At 46.8% G+C, this 14,213-nt stretch overlaps 1 protein-coding gene across 1 annotated transcript; it reads left to right on the top strand.

The window, feature by feature from the left end:
* Positions 1-1,085: 1,085 nt before the first annotated feature.
* Positions 1,086-13,147, top strand: LOC112399267 (histone H1oo-like). The gene is given in 6 exon segments (XM_024744343.1): positions 1,086-1,117; positions 1,248-1,420; positions 1,423-1,938; positions 4,193-4,255; positions 11,910-12,014; positions 13,110-13,147. Coding segments are annotated over 6 exon segments (927 nt in total).
* Positions 13,148-14,213: the final 1,066 nt, after the last annotated feature.

The following is a 14,213-nucleotide window of genomic DNA, read 5'->3' as shown; positions in this document are numbered from 1 at the left end:
AAGATTTGTGTGCTAATGTTCTAAACAGCATTATTCATAATAGTCAAAATACAGAAACAACCAAAATGTCCCTCAACTGATTAATGGGTAAATAAAATTTGGTATATCCATACAATTGGAAATTATTTGTCCATAAAAAGAAATGAAGTATTGACACATGCAACAAAATTGATAACTCTTGAAAATATTAGGATAAGTGAAAGAAGCCAATCATAAAAGATTAATACTTTGTATGATTCCATTTATATGACATTTCCGGAATAGGCACATTTATAGACACAGAAACTAGATTAAAGGTTGCTTAGGGCTGGATGGAGGGCAGGGTAGATGCAGAGTGGGCATTGACTGCTAATAGGTATGAGGTATCTTTTAGAGGGAATGAAAATCTTCTAAGCTTCTATTACGATGATGGTTGCACGACCCTGTGAATATACTGAAGCACGTTAAATCACTCACTTTAAGCCGGTGAATTTTACAATATATAAATGACATCTTAATAAAATGCTTTTAAAAAATTAAGAGCCCCAAACCCAGGCCCAATAAAGCCCCAGCTGGTTTAGATATAGGAATCTTCGTTCTCTGCCCTCGGTAACCAAGTCCTTGCTGACTAAGATGAGAAGTTAAAGTGTAAAGAGCAGTAATCTTGGATTTAGCCCATAGAGACGTGAGAGCTCACTGCTTCACTGAGCAACCTTGTAATAGCCTCAGTTTCCTCATCTGTAAACGGGGGTGATTGCACCTTCCTTGCTGTATTGTTGGGGAGATGAATGGTTTGTGCATGAAATGCCCAGTGCCATGCATAGCACAGAGTATACCCTTAGCCAATAATCGGTATTATGTTTATCAATGCACTCAAAGTATTGTTGTGAAGACTAATGGAAGCAGTGCCACTCAGACGCTAAGGATTTGGGTTTTTTAGCTCCTTAAAAACAATATGATGATGCCTGGGGGAGGGGGTTGGCCACCTACATCTGCCTGTGCAATGGCTCCCAGGAACTTCGCCTCCAGTGACACCTTGACCTCCTCGACCTCCATGGTAGAATCATCCTTATGGTCTAGGTCTGAAAAGCCAGGCCTGAGCCATAATGGAGACCAAATGCCACACCGCTAGTTTCCGGTGCTGTGCATGGCTGCAGTGCCAGGGCACCTCGGTGCAACCATCAGGGTTTACATCCTGCTGAAGCATCCGACAGTGGAAGTCATTCAGTTCAAGTACATGCTGAAGCAGGCCTTGGCCTCTTCCTCAGGCCCATCAACTCCAAGGCCAAGGGGGCCACCAGCAGCTTCAAATTAGTTCCCAAGAATAAAAGGAAAATTCAGCCCAAGAAGACGTCCACCGTGACAGCTCCCAGGAGATCCAGTAAGGCTGAGGAGAAGGGCCCCAAGAAACCAAGTGAGGCAAAGAAGGACTTTCCCAACCCAGTGAGGTGAAAAGAGGACTCAAGAAGCCAGCAGAGGTGAGGGCGCCTCCCTCCAAACCAGGAGTACCTAAGGAGAAGACCCCCAGGAAAGGTAGCCAGACCAAAGACCAAGAGGGAAAACTGGGCCAGGCCAGGAAGGCCTCCCCACGGCCGGTCGAGGCTACACAGGCCCCTCCCAGTGCCAACGAACCAGGGAGGAAGTCAAAGGTCAAAGGCAGAAGGAGCCGCTGAGATGCCAAGGTCCACAGGAAAACAAAAGCTGACAGTCAGAGTTCAAAACTCATGGTCACCAAGGGCAAGAATGGAGCTGCTTCCCCAAACAAAAAAAGAGGGGAGCCAAGGTCCTTAAAGAGGTCACTGTCCAAGCAGCTGAGGAGGCCAAGAGTCAAGGCTACTGCTCCTCCTAAGGGCAGCGGGTCCAAGATGATGCCTGTGTCACTGGCCAGGAAGATAGAGACCCCCAAGGGCCCAAGAAGGCCTGGCTTGCCCAGCAAGGCCTCACTGTCCAAAGTGTCCAGTAAGGAGCAGAAGCCGAGAACTAGGGGCCAGGGTGGAGAAAGACTGAGATTCTGCTTGCATTTTTATTCCCTAACAAGCCACCGTTCTATTTATTCTATTTAACCTATTTATCAATAAAGACTTTATCCCCCCAAAAAACAAGCATGGTGCTTAAGGTATGTTTTATGAATGAACGAACGAGTGAGTGAATGAACTAATGAATGAATAACATGTCATTCAGAGCAGCTTGATTCCTCTTGAGAACAGGTCTTTCGTGTCAAAACGCTGAACAACGTGAAAAATAACTCCTGAAATGGAAACCTTAGAGAGACGGACATTTTAAGTTTGAGGATTTGCCTTATAAAAATGAACTATGGTAATTCTACTTTTAGCTTTCTGAGGAGCCTCCATACTGTTTTCCATGTGATCCAGCAATCCCACTCCTGGGCATATATCCACACAAAACAATAATTCAAAAAGATACATGCACCCATATGTTCATAGCAGCTCTATTCACAGTAGCCAAGACATGGAAACAACCTAAATGTCCATGCACAGATGAATGGATGTGGTACATATATGCCATGGAATACTACTCGGCCATAAAAAAGAACAAAATAATGCCATTCGCAGCAACATGCATGCAACTAGGATTCTCATGCTAGGTGAAGTAAGTCAGAAAGAGAAAAGAATATTAAAAAAAAGAATGTATATGTAAAAATGAACTATGGATAAGACAGAAAAAAAATGTCCAGCTTCAGCTTCAAACATATTAATAAATAAGCTGTGACAATAAAGGCCATGTATGGCCATGAATATTTAAGGGGAGAAAGCCAGAGAAGCAGAGAGACTCAAGCTGTTAAGCCCCATTCCAGGGCTGGGCATTGGCAGAAGGGGAGGATGGTAAGGTGGCCATAGGACCACCAAGACCAAAACAAAGCCAAGTCCTGAATAGTTCTGTTTATTGTTCATGTGGAAACCAAAGTCAAATGGGTGCCTCTTGGTGGAAGGAGAACAAAAAATTCATTTGACATCTACCTGTGGGAGCCCCTGAATATGGGTTCTCTCATTGAATTCTAGCAACAAACCTGGGTAGCTGGCATTACTTCTCCCATTTTATAGGTGAGGTAACTGAACTGAGTTTCTGAAGAGCGACATAACATACTTAACGGTATCTATTTAACTGTTTAACAAACGTGTCTCATGTGCCAGGACTCACTGTTCAAAGTGCTTTACAAACATGAACTCATGTATCCCTCATCTCAACATTGTGAAGTAGGGACCATTGTTTTGTCCACTTAACAGATGAAACAGAGGCAGGGAGAGGTGAAATAACTTGCCCAAGATCATACTGAAACCCACCTGAACCCAGCTATCTGGCACTAGAGCCCATGTTCTGAAGCCTTATGCTATGTAGACCCTCCAGTTAGTAACAAATCAGGATTCCAACTCATGTCTATCTATTTCCAAAGCAAAAACGTTGTTCTGCTCCACCACAAGCCTTCCGCATATGAAATAATGTAGCTACTAGAGGTGCCAACATCTAGGGGAAAATTGGGCAATAATCGGAAAATATTGAATGCCTACAGGGGCAAGCAAAGGGAAGCATGTCAGATGCACCCGGGATGGGAGTGGTGAGACCTGGGACCGGTTGCACAGCATGTGCACCACATAAAAGGGTAGCTGTCATTCAGACCCAGCCACAGCTGCCATAGGGAACTGGGGATGCAGTGTTGCCAGGTTTCAGTGTGGATTCTTCCAAATCTTAGAATGTTGAATAGTCAACAGAATACATCCGCAGGATTCCATCAACATGAGGTCAAGAGAGCAGGATCTTGCAGAGAGTGACCACAGGGGGCAGTAGGCACTGGTCCTGTCCTGTTTCTTCCTCTGGGCTGGTTGCACAATTGAGCTCACTTTATGCAAGTCCACTGAGCTGTACCCTCGTGATATGTGCCCTTTTCTGTATCTGTATTATACTTTCAAAGAAGTTTAGCTTTTGGAAATCATGGAACTAGAAAGTCAGACTCTATGTCAAATACAACTCTTACGTCACCAGTTTGCCAGTGTGAGGCATCTGTTATAAGCCTTTGCGGAATCATTCTTGCCATTGAGCTCTTTGGGACTGCAAGTCTGCTCTTCTCTGTGCTAGGTCGTGCCAGGAGTTACATCCGGGGTAGGGAGGTAACGTCACAGGGTACGTAATATGAGCCTGTCTACAGTGGAAGGATCGCTGTGCCTGCCTGGAGATGGTGAGCTCCCCTTCTCTGCAGGAGTTCAAGAAGAGGCAGAACAACTATTGGTCCGGGATTCTGCAGAGGACTTGGGGAAAGGAGGTGAGTAAGGTTAACACTGAAGTTCCTTCCAGTCCTGAGAGCTAGAGAATCCAAGATCATTTATGCAGTCATTCATTCAACAGTGATATTACTGAGTATCTTCTCTGGCTCAGGCATGTGCCTGGCACTGGGGATCCGGGGGTGAATGAAAGAGCTAAAACCCCTCCGTTGAAAGACTTTGCAGACTACTTGAAGTGGGGGAGCTCTTGGGGAAGCATTAAGTCAATTCAGGGGAGAAGAGAATGATGAGGGAAGGTGAGGGACTTGCTTTCATTTTCCTCTCATAGGGGCCTGTCTTAGTGCAGATGGAGAGAAAGGCCCCCAAGAGGGAGTGATATCTCAGCTGAGACATGAATGATGATCATGAACTAGTCAGACAAAGGGAGTAGGGGCTGGCAGGAGGAGGGAAACAAAAGCCCATTTGAGGAAATGGGGAAAGTCCAACCTAGCTGAAATGCAGGCTCGTGGAGGGCAATTGTGATCCTGATGTCTGGCTGCATCTTTATTTCCACAATTCTAAGAATGTAAAATTCTGAGACTGTAATTCTGAGCATCTATGATTAAAACAGCTCTCCATTATTAAGATTCTCTGAATTGAGTTTCCAAGATTCCACGAATACACTTTTCTAAGTCTCTGGCTTGCAGGCACTACGAGTCTACATCCTACTCTCACTGCAGCCTGACCCTGTCCTGGATTATTCCTCTGCTAGTGTAGAAAGGCTAAAGAGAAGTATTTGGGAAGAGAAAGCTCACTCACATTTGCTCTGCAATCTGCCTCCCAATTAGACCCTGTGTTCTGCTCTGGTCTGGGAAAAGAGACAAAAGAAAATGCGGACAGGGACCCTGCTTATACTAATGAGTGATCTTCGTGGGCAGAGTTAATGCCAAGTCCCGTTCGGCCACCAGGCCTTCACTAGCGTGGGGTGAACACACAGGCTAATTTATGTGGAATAAAAACACATTTTTACATGGTGTCCTGACACCAAGACAGGCGTTCCTCCCCACAAAACAAGCCCAATTAACATCGTATGCTCTGTGGCCTCTTCTGTTCTATGAAACAGTTGCAGATTCTCTTAACACTTCGGAGCTCCGAGAAGAACAAAAACAAGAATGGTACAAATGGGGCATCGTTGGGGAGGAGACAGGTGAGTCTAGAGATGTGGACATGCAGCCTGATGCCAAGAGCTTGGGCATCAGGGTCAGAGTGGTTTTTATTTTTATTAATTTAATTTAATTTTATTGAAGTAGAGTAAACATTGATCTTTAGAACTCCTTGCCATCCTGTGTTACCTGCTGGGATTTTCACGATGACCTTAGGCCTAACTGCTTGGATGCCTGGGAACATTTGAATTTGGACTTCCTTTTGTTGCTTCTATTTATCTAGTTGTTTTAGGACAGCCCTGCTAATGCCCCGTATCTTTCTTGCCTAAAACCTTTTACGGCCTTTCTAAGAACCCATATTCCCTTCAGCAATTTTTAGAAGCTAGGTACCAACAAGACGCCTGGAGATGTTGTTTGCTGTGACTTCCTAAAGATCTTGGCTCTAGCAAGGATGAGCTATTTTTTGTTTGTTTGTTTTTTTGCGGTCTCCTTAGGCCTAACTGCTTGGATGCCTGGGAACATTTGAATTTGGACTTCCTTTTGTTGCTTCTATTTATCTAGTTGTTTTAGGACAGCCCTGCTAATGCCCCGTATCTTTCTTGCCTAAAACCTTTTACGGCCTTTCTAAGAACCCATATTCCCTTCAGCAATTTTTAGAAGCTAGGTACCAACAAGACGCCTGGAGATGTTGTTTGCTGTGACTTCCTAAAGATCTTGGCTCTAGCAAGGATGAGCTATTTTTTTTTTTGTTTTTTTGCGGTCCGCGGGCCTCTCCCGCTGCGGAGCACAGGCCCTGGACGCGCAGGCCCAGCGGCCATGGCTCACGGGCCCAGCCGCTCCGCGGCACACGGGATCCTCCCGGACCGGGGCACGAACCTGTGTCCCCTGGATCGGCAGGCGGACTCTCAACCACTGCGCCGCCAGGGAAGCCGCAGGATGAGCTATTTATGAGCACTTGCTCTGGAGACAGACTGCCATTTGCTAGCTGTGTGACATCCGAGCGAGCCTTTTAACTTCTCTGTGTCTCTGTGGCTTCACCTGTAAGATAGCAATAACAGCAGCACATATCGTGTATGGTTTGGGGAAGATTAAAGAAGATTATCCACATGAAGTGCTTCCCCACTGCGTCCCATAAATATTAACAGCAATTACATGCTGAAAAGACTGGAGTATTCAACCTGGTTGTGCATGAATATGGTGGTGTGGGGTTCCCTGAGCACGTGAGGGTGTCAAAGACTATCACCAGCTAAGAGTGAGGCTGGAGGGGAAGGACTTGACTGTGTTTCAAGCCCGCCCTTTATGTTCATCGCTCCCCAGGGACCTCTGGTAACCATGGCAACCCAGCTTACAGGTTGCCAAGTTCAAAACAATATATTTCCAAGCAAGAAGTTTTGCTGACATCACCCATCCTGATGAGAAAGCAATGAAGGCTTGTTAGTCCTCACTGGCGCCTGTGCCCGCCTGAAGACACGAGAGCCTTCGTGCCATTTTTTTTTCACATGTCTACCTAAGTAATGGTGTGAAGGCAAAAACAGAGCCATTATTACTAACTGACCAGCGTGATAACCTTGATTACCACTTACTAAGTGAACTGAGCCTGAGCTTTGGGGTCTCACGAACTGATGTCCACTCTTAACTCAGTTATTTACTGTGTGACCCTGAGCAGGTAACTTAACCTCTCTGTGTTTCAGTTTCCTCATCGGTAAGATGGGAATAGCCCAATACTCCTCAAATGGTTCTTATGAAGATTGCACAGGGTGGTGTATGTGAAGGCTTGTAGCACAGTGGCTGGCACACCGTAGGCTTGCAGTTAACTGTGCATTGTGGCTCCTGTTATCTGCTCGTGCGCTCCCGATTCTATGCCTCTGTCTTCTCTGAGTCTTCTGCCAAGAATATCCTTCATGTCAAGCCTCAAATCCCTACCGACTGAAAACACACTCAATTTTTTCCTAAGCAAACCACTGCACAAAGATTCATTTACAAAGATCTTAATCACAACTGCATTTATAATGACAAAAAATCTCAAGCCATGTAAATATCCAACAATAGACGACTGATTAAAGAAAGGAAGGTATATTCCTACAACAGAATATGATTCACCTGTTTAAAATGATCTGCATTTATTAATACAGAATTGATTATTATATTATAAAATAAAAAGTAGATCATAAAAGAATATCCATAGAATGGCCATACTTTATAGATAGATAGGTAGGTAGATGGGCAGATAGATGTCAAAATATTAATAGCTGTTGGCTAATTTTCTTCTGTTTAGTTTACTTACCTGTTGTCTCCTACATTTTTAACCACAAATGTGTGTGCCTTGTGCAATAATATCTCTAATACAACCCTGAAGTTAACACTAACATAAATTAATATCCATTTTCCAAGATACAAGTCAAATTTCCCCTCCACCACAGGCCTTCCTGGATACCTCTGGTTCACAGAGAATTTCCTTTTTCCTTCTCCAGAGTCTGCGCGGTCCTTTATGCACCTCTGAAGACATTTATTGCATCTTAATTCTGCTTTGTGCCCACTGCTTGCTCGAGCCTATATCCCTAGGGAGCAAAGGTGGTCTCATTTAGTCCCTGCAGGCACCAGTCAGTGAATGAATGGATGAATAAGTGAATGAATGATGAATGAATGAATGAATGAGTGAATGCATCCTTCACTCTTCAAAAGTCTGGTGTGATGTGCCCTCCTTTGTGAGGCCTTTCTAGATACCTTCCCTTTTCTCTCAACCTTTTGGGTGCTGTCCCCTCTAGAACTGGCCAGTCCGAGCTCTCCTTCCTGTTCTAACTCTCTCTTTTTGGCCTTTGGATGCAGAAGCAAGAGAGCCTGGGTGGGAGTGCATTGGACACAGTCCTGGTTCCCAGGGTGTAGGTGGAAAACCAGCAAACAACAGCCCAGGCAGTGGGAAAAGGCTTTCCAGGAAGGAGGATACTGTCTTCACTCTTTGGTATGACATTTAATGTGACCCTTGGAAGCAGAGCCAGGTAAAAGAAGGTGGTATGGATCCAGGAGCTGTTGGTCTCTCCATTCACATTCTCCAAAAGGGCTTGCATTTTTGACTAGTTCTTTCAATGCAATATGGTGGCATGTTTATTTGGTGCTACCAAAATTCCATGGTCTCCCTGTATTTCCCGGTCTCGCATGTCATTAGGTTTGAGCGATGTAGCCAATGGACTGCAAGGAAAAACAAGATGTGTCTCTTCTGCCCCATGGCCTTTAAGAACCTGTGTGGTACTTCCTCCACCCTTCTCTTCTCCTCCTGCAGCAACTTGAAGTCCACGTGTTCGGGTGGCATAGGAAACATGATATAAAAAGCTGCCTGGCCACAGCTGAACTTGGCATGACCCATTCAATGACCTTTATTGTGTTAAGCCAACTGAAATGTTAGGGTTTATTTGTTACTTCAGCAGAGCCTAGCTCAACCTGACTAACCCAGCTCTCACACTTCATCCAACCCCTGTTCTCATTCAATAACCTTCACAAGAAAATGATTCTGCATTTTACAAGATTAAATTTTTTTTTGATCCCACTTACACAGTGATAGTGGGGCTTCACTCCACTGATGGAGAGAATCAATAAATATTTGTGTGTAAAAATGGAAAAAGAAATAAAAGTCTTTATATCTCCTGGCCAACCCAGCAGCTGCCTCTAAAAGACAGGAAAGTCTGGCTCCTAATTAGGCATTTTTCCCTGTCCTTGAGCTTAACAAAACAGGATCCATCCAAACTGAATCCATCACCTTCCAATGATTTCCTCTCATGCAGGGACTACAGCATCAATTAGGCCCCAGGATGGATGCGGGTAAAACTTTGCTCCAACAAGCCTTGCTTCTCAACCTGTTTTGCTTCTAATTGTCCATTTATTTCTCTCACAGACAATGTCAATAGCCCAGATGCAGCTTTTGCCAAGCAATGTCTACTCCCTGGGGAAAAAGGCTGAGCGAAGCACTGAGGGTGGCGTGAATGTTTCCGTGGTAATTACGCACCAACCACCAGAAGCCTCTGCCCGGTGAAATCCCCCGTTAACCGCCAGCCAGCTAATTAGAGAAGGCCTTTAGCACTTGCTTATATTCTGGAACATTTCTTCTGGGTTAGGAATGGACAGTCACAGGCATGAAGGGAGAGTAATTTATTCCAGTGGCCTATGGAGCAGCAGACATTTGACAGCCCTTACTTGGCATCTGGCAAACACCAAGATGAGTTCATGGAAACCAGCCCAGGACAGAGGTGCAGGGACCATTAAGGGAGGGAGGGATCTAAACTTTCCATTCTGAGGAAGAGCCAGAGAGTAACCAAGGGGACAGGGGACAGAGCCCTGCCTTTGGGAAGAGTGTGTTGGGAATGGGTGCTGGGGCCAGGTAAGTGTCACACAGGGCCCTGAGCGCAGAAGGACCTCATGCTCAGTTAAGCGCTCTGCTGTTGCTACTTTAAAACGTTTAACGATCTTTAGGGCTTCCCCGGTGGCGCAGTGGTTGCGAGTCCGCCTGCCGATGCAGGGGTCGCGGGTTCGTGCCCTTTGCTACTTTAAAACGTTTAACGATCTTTAGGGCTTCCCCGGTGGCGCAGTGGTTGCGAGTCCGCCTGCCGATGCAGGGGGCGCGGGTTCGTGCCCCGGTCCGGGAAGATCCCACATGCCGCGGAGCGGCTGGGCCCGTAAGCCATGGCCACTGAGCCTGCGCATCCGGAGCCTGTGCTCTGCGACGGGAGAGGCCACAGCAGTGAGAGGGCCGCGTACCGCAAAAAAAAAAAAAAAAAAAAAGTTTAATGATTTTTAAACAAAGGGCCCTGTATTCTCATTTTTCACTGAGCCCCATAATATTATGTAGCTGGTCCCAGGTACTCAGGTGGGCTGGTTTTCTAAGCAGGCAATCTGAGGCAGCAGCTGTGGATATGGAGAAAGCCTCTATGCACCCAGGTACCCAGGACTCCCTGGGCCACCGGATACCAGATCCACACGACACTGTGGTGAATCTCAGCCAAGCGTGGGCACTAAGAGCTCTGACTCTAGAGTTGAAAAGACAAGGGTTCAAGACCCGGCCTTGCCAGTTGTTCCCTATGTGTTCTTGCGTAAATGACCCAACCCCTCTGCACCCCAGGTTTCTCCTCTGTGACACGAAGATGCTAGTTGGTAGCTGTTTCATAGGGTTATGGTAAACAATGGCACATAATTGTTGCTTAATAAATGTTCCCCAACACCTTTAATACCATCACTGATACTTTCATGGTTATCATTATATTTTCATCTTCCTTCCTACTGTTACACAGCTCCCCAATAAGTCCCCTGAGTTCTCCCTGAGACATCCACGCTGCCTGAGATCTGGTCTCTCACAATGGGTGTCTTGCAGAAGGCCAGGGGAGGCCAAAGCATTGGCCCCTTCCCTCTCAAGTCTTCTCTCCTCCAACACCTTTCCTCTTGTGCAAATTCTCCCCCCATCCCAGCATCTTAGCTCCACCTTTAAACTTTCAGGATCTACTTTCACCCTGTAATTGTGCTAAGGAACCCACCCTAGAGGAGAATGACTTGCCCAAGTTCACCCAGCAAGTCAACAACAGAACCATGATTCCATCTTGGTCTTCCAATGTTTTCCACCCCTCTCCAAGGTTTTGTATTTGACAGGGTAACATTGCTTCATTTCTGCCAGCCTCAGAAAAGTCCTTCGCCGTGCTTTAACTTGACAGGGTCTGCTCTTTCCTTATACATTCACTCAAATGCCCCAGGATATAGTTTTCTTCAGGAAAATCAAGTGTCTCTTGATTGGGGGCTGGTCAGAGCGAGACCCTGGGCTCAATGCAGCAGTGGGCAGAAGGAACTGCTTATCTTAAGCAGCAGCAAGCCGAGTGGGAGTTTAATTGGCAAACAAAAGGAGAAGAGGAGGCTATTCGAGCATGACCTGAACTTGGCTAGTCCTGCGGGGAAAGGGCAGCCCCATCTGGAGGCTGGGAAAAGAAGAGACAAGGAAGAAGCACGCAGCTCCTGAGAAAGGACAGCTGGTGTGTCTGGTTCTCAGAAGAACACAAGCTCTGGCATCAAATGGAATTGAGTGTAAGTTCCTCCTCTGCTGTTTATTAGCTGTGTGACTTTGAGCTGGTTACTCTCCCTCTCTGAACATGTTTTCTTAGGCGTAAAATGGGCCTAATAATGTGTGCCTCTCAGGGTTGTTGACGGTACTAGCACCCAGGAAATCTCATCATCACCATCCTCATCAAAGAGCAGTGAGATCCCTTGGATCTACCCTCAGTCCTTCCTAGTGATTAAGGACTGCAAGAGCACTGAAGGACAGCAATACTCATCAGAGCAATAAAAATAACAATAAAAGAGGGAGAGAGACATTAACACGTTAGGCAGCCTCACTCTTGTCCAGAGAGCATATCTGGCACTGCTATGTGCCTCTTCCCGTTTCATCTTCACAAACCTGCAAGTCAATTGTTATGTGCGCCCGCATTTTCTTGATGAAGCAGCTGAGGCTCCCCCAGATGAAGTGACCTGCCCAGGGCTGTCAGCTGTGCGTCTGATCGGGGGGCTCGCCCTGGGTCCACTCCAGGTCTGGTGGCAATGAAGACAGCCAGAAAAGACCTGACCCTGAGTTGGTGGTCTCCAGAAACCCCCGTTCTGTCAGACGGGGACGAAGAGGACACAGCGAAGGAAAGTGAGTGAATGGTGGCAGGAAAATGAATCGAGGAGTGGGGAGGAGATGCCTCCCATTAATCATCATGAAGAATAGGTCCCGGAGAGCTGCCTTGGGCTCCACGGTGATTAATGACCTTTCTAATTTTCCTGCGCATCGTCCCAATTATGCAGGAGCACTGAGGGAGGCCCCGCCTTCCCTAGGGAAGCAGGGAGATCTGTGCAATGCCCTGGATCGAGGAAGAGAGGAGGGCTCTGGGGAGACCCTGAGCTGTTTTCCAAAGACCTTGGGCCCAGGGGGCAGGGCTTGCAGAAGCTGCAGATCCGATCCCAGAGCTGGGCAGGACACGGGGCCAGGGAAAGACAGCGCCCGCCTCTGGAGAGGCTGGAGGTGGCCACAACTCTCTGTCCTCAAACTCAGTTGCAAAGAAATAGAATCATTTTCTTACCAACTCAACTAATTTTCTTTTGTGTTTCCATTCTTGCCAAGTGGCGGAAGCTTAATCTTGTTCTAAGTTCCGGACGTCATGGACTCAGAGTCTGGGGCAAGTACCTCCTGGTTCATCCATCATCCGGCCCCACCCTCAGGTGTTGGTCCATGGAGGCTGCTGCTGGGAGACCTCGCACTCCTGTCCACACCCGTGGCTCTCTGTTATTACTCTGCAACAAGGAGCAATGGGATCGTGAAAAGGCTGCTTCTGGTCCCAACTTCCAAGATGGGCCCCCAGACCTCTCTGAGGTCGCTGGTTCTCCAAACGGATGCTCTATTGAGAATCCAGGCACAGGGGTTGCCTTTGAGCTATGTCATCCTCTCTCACACGGCTCCTCTCCTTATCCCAGCCCAGGGCAAGGCACAGTGCATCAACCATCCTCTCCTGCTTCTTAGATCCTGCGAATATAGCCTGTCTTCTAAATCCTCTCTCCCCAGAAAGTTCAGGCTTTTTGAACGCAAAAGCCAGAACCAGCAGGTTATTTCTGTTTGCCAGCCTGAGGTATTAAATGCAATACTAAGCCTCTCTTTCTCTTTCTCTTTAATTGTGAGAAGTAAGGTATAGGACAGAAGAGAAATCAGGGGAGAACCAATGGTGAATATCTCATAAATATTCTTCTGCCACAGGTACAGAATGCTATGCAGAGGTTCAGAAGAAGGAATGAGCATGTCCTATAGGAAAATCAATAAAACTGTTCATGCAGAGAACTGTGTTTCTTCATTATTAAGAGCATAGGCTTTAGAATCCGACAGATCTTGCTTCAGCCCGGGGCCCCTACTTGCTACTGTGTGACCTTGAGCAAGTGGTCTAATCTCCCTCAGCCTCAGTGGCCTCATCTGTAAACTGGAGAGAAGCAAAGCTGCTGTGGGATCAGCTAAATAGTGCGTGTGGAAGGGCCCTGCCAAGTCCCCTATCTGTACTCACGAAAAGAAAGACAGAGACAATTAGTTGGAGATGGAGGCAGAGACAGTAGGTGAGCAGGTGAGAGAAGGTAACTACAATTTGGGGAAGAGGAACACAGAGGGGAGAGAGAGGATGGGCCTTCACCAGTGGCAGGAAAGAGAAATCACGGAGATGGAAGGAAGTAGCCAGACCTGGAATAAGTAAGGGAAGAGTGGCAGCTGGATTTGAATTTTTGCCCTGGGTGGGCTGAGCTGAGCCTTGACAGGAAACAGCTAAAGCAGCATTTCCCAAGCTTCTAAATGCACGTGAATTACATGGAGATCCTGTCATAATGCAGCTTTGGAGTCAGCAGTCCTGGGGTGTCTGTCCAACAAGCTCCATGGGATGCTGGTGTCGCTGGTCCGTGGACCATTCTCAGGTAGCGAGGGACTCTGAGGCACCTGGATGGGATGGCATCACCCCAGGTCCCTATTCATTCTGAGTCCTGGAGAATAAATTCCCATCCCTCCCCTACAGTAATCCTCACTAATCTCTTGGTAACTTGCCCCTCCACTTTTTGCCGGTATATTCATCGGGGAGATATCAAGAAATCCAGTCTGTCATTTAAGCTTTAGGAGTTGCCTCAGCGGCAGCAACCTGGCTTTCATCCCTCTGGGGGCTGAGACAGCTGTCATCCCTTCATCTTCCTCTCTTCTGATGACTTCGGCAGGACAGTCAGGGAGTAGATACTGACCCCTCTCATGTATTTCCTGGTTTTCAGTCTTCCCCAGTCAACACACACACACACACACACACACACACACACACACACACACAGCTACAGTAGA

This window comes from Neophocaena asiaeorientalis, unplaced genomic scaffold (genome assembly GCF_003031525.2).
Source record: "Neophocaena asiaeorientalis asiaeorientalis breed wild unplaced genomic scaffold, Neophocaena_asiaeorientalis_V1.1 scaffold91, whole genome shotgun sequence".
NCBI classification, from domain to species: Eukaryota; Metazoa; Chordata; class Mammalia; order Artiodactyla; family Phocoenidae; genus Neophocaena; species Neophocaena asiaeorientalis.
This window is presented reverse-complemented; position numbering and strand designations above follow the sequence as displayed.